General features: G+C 37.0%; 1 protein-coding gene across 1 annotated transcript; it reads left to right on the forward strand.

The window, feature by feature from the left end:
• The first annotated feature begins 3293 nt into the window (after positions 1-3293).
• On the forward strand, positions 3294-7964 carry LOC141488815 (putative E3 ubiquitin-protein ligase TRIML1). Its single transcript, XM_074189197.1, has 6 exons — positions 3294-3713; positions 4377-4472; positions 5128-5358; positions 6215-6237; positions 6372-6469; positions 7432-7964. Exons 1-6 carry the CDS (start codon positions 3294-3296, stop codon positions 7962-7964), a joined length of 1401 nt encoding a protein of 466 aa, XP_074045298.1.
• The last annotated feature ends 1142 nt before the right edge of the window (positions 7965-9106 follow it).

Genomic DNA, 9106 nt, shown 5'->3' on the forward strand with positions numbered 1-9106 from the left:
ATTTTTCTGTAATAACTGAACTCCTAAAACTCTAATGATGCCATATCATTCTGGAAAAAAGACTATTTAGTTTCCCCTATACAGGCATCATGGTAACCACATTATACACTTTAGGATTAATCTGACTCTCTTGTCTTTCTGAAATTTATTTTCCAATTAAAATAGCATTTCTTTGTTTAACATATTTGGTAATATTTGCTGTTTCTTTAACTTCAAAGTAAGGTCCCTTTTAATACTTACTTTACTAATTCTTCCTGAAGTAGCTCTCTCTCTCCTGTAAGGGAGAGGGAAGGGGAAATACTTTGGCAGCACAGAATCAAGGAGGATGGTCCCTTGACCTCCTTAAAGTGGTCAAGGAGCAGGCTCAGAGGAGTGGTCTGGGTCCGTCCCATCCCAGCTGGAATTTAGATTAAATGATTAAGAGCGATAAGCAAAGCAGAAGCAAAGCAAAAGAAGCATCAGTCCCTTCCAGCAGGAGTAAGTGTTCCTAGCCAGGTCCTAAAAGAAAATCAGGTTAACCTTGTTTCCTTATCTCATCCCCATAAGTCAGTCATTCCTGACCTGCAGAAGGGTTCCCTTATCTCATTTCCAAATGTCAGTCTGTCCAGTACTGACCTCCTGAAGGGTTGGGGAACGTCTTCCACCACAACCCCGCTGGCAACCATTAGCAGTGCATCCACCTAGGCCCTTTGCCAGCTTAGTCCAAATACAGAGCCACGGACTTGGTTACTTTAGATACCCCTCCAAGTACGTCTTGTGGCCTCTGCTGGGGATCCCTGGAGAGCCCCCAAATGTTAAGGTCCCAGAAAAGTCCCCAATTACAGAACAGAGGCACTTGACACGATGGAGATGCAATAGCAAGGGTTTATTAAACTAGCTCGAGCTAGGGTTCCATCCTAGGTCAGGGCTAGGATCCTAGAACCCCGAGTAAAGTGAGGAGAAACCTTATATATGGTTTGGTAGAGGAGTTTGAAGCATCTGCCTGCAGATTGTCTTGAGATGGTGCGGCGTGTTCTTATTGGATGCAGGTCCTCGGAGAAGGCCACCTGCTGCATGGTCCGAGGGCTGACCAGGCAGAATCTTCAGAAACTGATCTGGCAGAAACTCAGCTAGCTGACCAAGCAGAGACTTAGGGGCAGAATGTAGGCAACAGTTCATAGGTTTCCACATTCAGGGTCTTACAGGCATTCAGGCTAAAGTTCATAGGTTTCAAAACTCAGGGTCTTACAAGAACATGCACCTCTCTAATCTTATTTGTAGAGGTCAGGAACTATTAGCATGAAATATTGATTATGTTGGGATTTTTCGGGACTATTTTTTTTCTCTTTCTTTTCAACTTCTTTATTTTCTGCTATTCAAAATAGCTTACTGTTTAGAAGAAAATATAAAATAGATTCAGGAATGAAAATTATGTGAAAATAAAAGTTGTCAATAACCAATATTCTTTCAAAAGATTTTTCATTCTGGAAGTATTTCATAGAAGATATCAGAGAAAATCTTTTTCCTTTTCACTCTAGAAACATGGCCCTTTTCCCTCGAATATATGTGACTATTTCAATCATTAATCATCAATTTGCTTTGTGAGGTATCAGTTTTCCTGATAAAGAAAGCTTTCAAATGAAAGTACTACTTTAAATTTTCTGAGGACAGGGAGTTATAAGGGCTAGGTGAGTGGTATGAACTCTTCCTCCTTCCTAGTCTTTGGTTTGTGAATGGCTTGATAATCAGTTCTATTAGAGAGGTGAGAACTCAGGTCAAGACAATAACCTAGAATTCACAAATTGAAGGAAGGAGTGGATTCAGGGTACCAGGAATACATAAAAGGACTGGGAAAAAGCAGACTCGGAGATTGCTTAGGTGTGCTGCAGGCAGAGAAAAGGCAAGAGCTCTGACATTGAAGAAAACATCTCTGAAGAAACAAAGGTAAGTTTTCCAATGACATATATTAATTAGTTAGGGATGTAAATACTGGGGCCTGACCTATGAAGTGATTATAACTTAAGGGGAATGCCCCAGTCTCATGAATTAAACAAATAAAAACATGCAAATTAGTTTTCTAAAACCAACAAAGGGTGAAATGAAATGGAATGCATGCTAATGTGTTAGGCAGTAACAACACAGGCCAAGTGGAGAAATTAATTTGGCTGAGTCAAAAGGAAGAATAGGAGGTAGAGAAGAGTAATAACTTCCCTCATCCTTCTAGTTATCCCAAATTTTTCTTGAAAATGCTTCTAAAGACTCAAAATATCATATAATAGAATATTTCAAGACATTAATGATAAGAAAAATTCAAATATCTGACCTCACACGTCAAAAAATTGGTAAAGATGAAAAGAGATGGAAATAGACAATGCTGAAGAGATTGGGAGAGGCCAGATACACTAAGCAATTACTGATAGAACTGTGAGTTGGGTCACTCAGACTGTACAACAGTTTGCAATTTTCTTATAAATGGGAATTAGGTGGACAGACTTCATACATTTTGACCCAGAGATCTCACTCCTAAGTACATATCCTAAGGAGATTAAAAAGAAAAAGTAGTGCCACATATACCAAAAAATTCATCACTAATCTTTCCCTGGTAGCAAGGATTTCCAAAGTAGTTGCCCATAAATTGAAAATTTTCTAATAAACTGTGGTAATTGAATAGAACTGTATTGTTACATCAGAGAATCAAGGAAGACATAAGTTCTGATGCAAACTAAAATAAATACAAGAAAAACAAGTATAAATGGATGAAACAAAACTGTATTTGTAATGACTAATCTTGGCCCCAAAGAAAAGTTAAGAAAATGAACTGCCTTCATTTCTTTGTAGGACATGTTTTACACATTGTTTAGCTTAGGAGAACTAATGCTCATAAGTGAAGATCTAATGGAGAGGAGTAGAGAATTTCCCCAAATGACTGAGGTCTGAAAGTGAAAAACAGTGAAAAAACATTTGAAGATATTGAAAGGGGCAGGGGGAAGAGTGAAGAAAGAGATGGGAAGAGGGAGAAAAAGAGAGTTATAGCAAAATTATCAATAAGAATTGAAGAAATATAATAGCAAATTTCTTCTAAAAATATTGAATCTAATTGAGAATACTGTTTCACTGAAGTTAGCTAGTCTAGAGAGATTTAGGAAAATAGGGAGGAATAAAAATGCCCACTTATATCAGTTTTTCCAGGAGCAAAATGTAAAAATTCTATCTTCACTTCACATACCTATTGTATTAAAAAAAATCAATGATAAAAGGGTTCTTCTGTCTCAAGATTGTCACTGACTTTTCCCTTTTTCTCTTTCCTCAGAAACATGGCTTCTTCCCCAAATTTGATTCAAGACCTCCAGAAAGAGCTCATCTGCTCCATTTGCAGGGAATACTTCACAAACCCAACATCTATTGAGTGTGGTCACAGTTTTTGCCATAGTTGCCTCAGCAGCCATTGGCAGCAAGCCTCTACCCCTTTCTCCTGTCCAGAGTGCAGGAATGTTTCCCAATTGAGGGATTTCAAAGCTAATGTGCATCTTGGGAAACTGGCAGCCATTGTCAAAAATGGAAGACCCCGTGGTTTGCACGACCCTAAAGGACAGGGCAAGTGTGAAGTACATCAGAAAGTGCTGGAGTTGTTCTGTGAGGACGACCAGAGTCTAATCTGTGTGTCCTGTTCTCGATCCCAGGAGCATGAAGTTCACAAGATCTATTCCATTGATGAGGCTGCTAAGAAATTCAGGGTGAGTAATGTATCCATCACTCCATCTACATGTTCACTTTGAATTTTCACTAAAGCCTGCAAAAATAAGCCTAGGAAGGGATGTGATGTTTTCAAATGCCAACTACTGTGCTCAAAATGCTTTTGATGAATTAAAATGTGCTCTGTGCTCCTGGGTCAGCCTGAGCCTTATGGACTGAGATCAACAGAAATTTTCCCTTAATTTTCAAGAACTTACTACAGTTTTGAATGTAATGTTTCATGGTTTTATATTCTGGAAGAGTGTCTGTTCTTTTTAAAGAATTAATTTTGAATATTTGAGATGGTCAGGTCCATCTTTACCTTATACAGTGTTAACATCACATTCATTTCTTCATCTAGTTCTGAGAGGGCTAAGTTCAATGTTTGTCTCTGCATTTGAACCTGGAAAATAACCTCCTAGAGGAGACTAGGAAAAACAATTTTTAAAAATTGTTATATTTCAGAATTTCACTTTCAGAAAGACTAGAACATCAAAACATTTGCCCACCTAGATGTTAGTCTCTAAGTTTTAACCTGTTCATGTCACTTCAAAGTAATAGCATTACTGTCTCATCATTAACTGAGTTCAGCCATTCACATGTGAATTGGTTTAAAGAACACAAGAAAATTGATTTCTTTTACTTTTTTAAATTTATTATTATAGGAGAAGGCTCAAGAAACAGTGAGTCATTTCTGGAGTGAAATTGGGAATGTTATTAAACAGATAGACAAGGAGAAGAAGAAATTTGCATCTACAAAGGCAAGTATCTTATGTTTTGATCCCACAGCATTTGAAATACACTGTCTTGCTGGCCCTGGAGTCAGGAGGACCTGAGTTCAAATCCAAACACAAATAGCTGTGTGACCTTGGGCAAGTCATTTAATCCCATTGTCTTGAAAAAATAAAAAAAAACAACTGGGGCAATTAGGTGGCACAGTGGATAGATCACTGACCCTGGAGTCAGGAGGACCTGAAATATACTGTCTGCTGTCATGCTTCAAAGTACCTCTTTAAGAGAAGTCAACATATTGGTCCCCACAAATGAAGATAATGAAGGTCAGAGTGCTAATTGTTTTTCCCCCAAAAGTTACATAACTGGCAAGTGGCATAAGGGGCATTCATAGCCAGGTCCTCAGGTTTCAAGTCAATTGTTCTTTGCATTATAGCAGGCAGAGAAGATCAAGGAAAGAAAGGTGCTAGTTTCAAGCAAGGGAAGGCAAGAATGCGCTTAGAGTATTAAACATAGTGCAGTGGGGACATTACAGAAAGGGCACTCCCTGTCCATAACCAACCTCAACCACAGAAATGACCAAAAGTAAAATTCCATCGGAAACTAAAAGGTTATCATTTATCTCTTTTCAGTTAGTATCATGTCATTTCCTGTATTTCATCAGTCTTATCTCTTTCTTTATAGGAGGAAATAGAAATGCAAAAGAAAAACATTTTGTCTGAATTCCAAAAAATAAAACAATTTCTAACTGAGGAAAAGGATGAATATCTATCGCATATGGAAACACAGGGAAAGGTCAATTTGAACGGTCTGCAGAAGAACATAAATGAACTCTGTCAACAGAATCAAGAAATAAGGAAGAGGATCAGAGAGTTAGAAGAGGAGAACAAACAAGCAGATGTGGATTTTCTCCAGGTAAAGCCTCAAAAGAGATGATAAAACAAAGACTAAAATCAAGAGATGTCAAGAACAATACGTTTCCCAGTCCTACACAATATACAGACTAGTCTCTTCTCTTTTTCCTTTCTTTCATCCTTAGGGAAAGGGTGGGAACCTCCTACTGCTGGTCATATTGGTATGGGATTGCCAAGGCATCCAGGGAGGGAGGGGGTGGGGCTCAAAATTCAATAAATCTAGGAGTTTTTATAGAGGTGAATTAATTAAATGTTTGAACATTTAATTACTATACCATGTCTAGTCCACAAATGATGTTTTAATTATCCAAATGATCCTTGGCAGAAAAAAGGTTACCCACCCCTGCCTTAGGTAATAAGTTCAACTCAATCTTATGTTCTATACTCATAAGGGAAAAGAGAGCTATTTGGTTGGACACAGAGAGAAAGAAATAGAATAATATAAAATGAGACTGGACCATAGTGAGGAAAAAAAAGGATAGATATGTAAAAAAGAATCTGCAAAGATAGGTTGCAGCCATGTTGTGAAGTTTTAATGATATATACAAGGCCATTAAATGACTATTTTATTGACAACAGGGATGCACAGGAATTTAACTGACAGTTTGCATTTCTAGTCAGATTACAGGCAATAATAATGAGACAATTTAGAAGAGTATGCTAATAGTCTAGGTAAGAGTTAAGGAGCGCCTAAAATAAGATGGCATTTGGGTGAGAGGAGAGTGTGACATGTTGCAAAGTTAGAAAGATTCTCTGGGTCTCTTCAAGGCAATGAATTTATCATCAGTTCCAAAGCCTCATTTTCCTAAATCAAATCAATTGTTCTAACAATACATCACTTTTTTTTCTCTCTTCAGAATATTAAAGGAGTGTTAACCAGGTAAGTTTACTTCTCACTTCGTTAGAAAAGAGAAAAAAAAAGAATTATCAAAAAGTCTTTGAGTGAAGCAATGTGTCTTGTTGCATTGATCTTCTGACAACTAGTGAAATAAACTTGACATTTGTTTTCTCCAGGAATGAATCTTTGCTTCAGAAGGAAATAGAATTCTTTGAAACAAAAATGATAATTCATTCTATCCCTGGAATTTTAGAAAGGATTTTCAATTTCAAAGGTGAGTGAAAAAATCACTAACAAAGAAGCAGCATATTTCTGTCTTCTTCAACTTTCCTTTGTAACAGAATTCATTTTGCCTTCATAGAATCCCAGAATGTCAAGGTTGGAAAGAATCTCAGTGACCATCAGATAGCCTTCCTTTAACTGAACAAATGATTTTCTTCCCTGTAAAATATATAACTTTTTATTCTGCTCTTTGTGCTTGAAAACAAACAATAAAAAGGACCCTGATAATGCAAATACAGGTCATTCTTTTTTATAATTGTCTCATTAAAGGAAGGTTTTCCTCACACTAAGGTTGTTTGCCTCTTTGCAATTTCTAATCATTTCTCTTTGACCTAGCATCAGAGGACAAGAAGAGAAAATGGAATCTTCTAATAAACCATTTGTACACTTAAAGACAGTTACCATGTGACCCTTAACTCTTCTCTTCTCAAAAATAAGTATTCCCCATCCTTACAACTCATGCTTAAATGACTCATCTGAGGATTTCAAGGATGGGGAAAAGATGATGAAACCTGTTTCAGATGTGTTGAAGTTCATATGCCCATGAGATCCTAGGGCAGAATTTTCTGCAAGTGACTGAATGTGTTGCTCTGGACCTCAGGACAAAGGATAAATTTGGGGATGATAATTTGCATGAGAGTTAAATCCCTGAGAATAAATAATGTTGCTAAGGAGACTTTACAGCATCTTTATTCTCCAGATCCCCACTCCCATCTGAACCAATCCAAACATTGTCAGCATATTTTGATAAACAAAATGAGACAGAAAAAGGGAAGAAAAAGAAAATAAAAATATAAGGAATATCGTCATCACTTTTACAAAATTCTCCTCAAAGGGAACAGTCCTTACCTCCCTTCTGTGTAATCCTCAAATAATCCACAGTTGATCCAGCAATTTATAACTCCAGAAACTTAATATTATCATTGATTTAACCAATGCTTTCTCTCTCCACAGTGGACATCACTCTGGATTTGAACTCAGCTGATCCAGGTCTCATCATATCTGAGGATTTGAAGAGTGTGAGATATGGAGCCACTGATGAGGAAGTACCCAACCACAATGGAAGATTTATAGATTTTGCTCAAGTTCTTGCTACTCAGTCCTTCAATTCAGGGAGATGTTACTGGGAGGTGAAGGTGCCAAATAACACTGCCTGGTGTGTTGGCATCTGTAAAAATTCAAAAGATTTTCAAGACTTCTTTATGCTTATGACTGTAAAGAGGCATGATTGCTATTATCTTTATGCCATGGCCCAGTGCAATCTATATTCCCAACACTATAAAAAATACCGCCAGGTCAGTGTGCCCAACTTAAAGATTGGCGTTTTCCTTGATTATGAACATGGTGAGATATCATTTTATCATGTAAAAAAAAGATATCTAATTTATACTTTCCCTACCATTTCCTTCTCAGGACTTCTCACCCCATTCTTCTGTCTTTCCAAGAAAGTCCTGACAAATGATAGCTATCTTATGATCTGCCCCTAATTGAGAAAAATCAAGGAATACATATTTAATGACTAAATGGACTTAAGCACCATATCTTCCAATTCCTGTGTAATTTTATGAGAAAATAATTTTTTGCCTACTTCCTACTTCATTTTTGTAAATGTTTTCCCTTGATCCTAATAAATAAAAGCTATCTGAAAATCGTTTGCTTCATTTTGTTCTGTATCCCCAATGCTTAGAACATTACTGGATTCAAAAAATGCTTGTTGAATTGGATTGTATGTTGTCAATTATTCATGGGTTCACAGTTTGAAGCTGGAAGAATTCAAATGTGTCCCATTCAGACCTAGACAAGTTTAGCAAAATGATAATTAAAAATTTAAAGACTTGAAAAGAATTTTATAGAAGTGTTTATGTAATTGATATGATTCCCAAGTCAACATGTTTTTCAATTCTGAATGAATGCATTAAAAAGACCATGTCCACATGTTAAACCTTAAGAGTTTCTAAACAAATTTAAAAATAGCCCATTAATTTAAAATTAAATCTTCATTCTGAAGCAGTAATGATTATAATATACAAGGAGAGCGTGCAGTCAACATCCAGTCTCAAGTAGAGACTAAATAATATAAGCTTCCATACAGGCTTTATAGTAAAGCCTGGAGGAAAGTTGGATCTTGGAGTCCCACCAGAGGGTTTATTTTGATATTTTGCTTTAATAGTTACTTTGGGGGCAGCTAGGTGTTGCAGTGAATAGAGCACCAGCCTTGAAGTCAGGAGGACCTGAGTACCAGTCCAGCCTCAGATATTTAATAATTACCTAGCCGTGTGACATTGGGCAATAATTACCTAGCAGTATGACCTTGGGCAAGTCATTGCCTTGCAAAAAAACAAACGAGAAAAGTTACTTTAGAATTAGATCTTTATCATGAGAGGCATGTGGGCATAGATCTCAGCTACTTGTTTTTCTTTCTGTGGCACCCATGCAAATGTCAGATCCATAGGTGTGGAGGACATGACTTCATAACAATCCATGAAAGAGAAATTTTAATTCTATTTTTTATTATTTACTTGACTTATTTTTTTTTTAGGTTTTTGCAAGGCAATGGGGTTAAGTGGCTTGCCCAAGACCACACAGCTGGGTAATTAATAAGTGTCTGAGGCCAGATTTGAACTCAGGT

Source organism: Macrotis lagotis, chromosome 1, assembly GCF_037893015.1.
Source record: "Macrotis lagotis isolate mMagLag1 chromosome 1, bilby.v1.9.chrom.fasta, whole genome shotgun sequence".
NCBI lineage: Eukaryota > Metazoa > Chordata > Mammalia > Peramelemorphia > Peramelidae > Macrotis > Macrotis lagotis.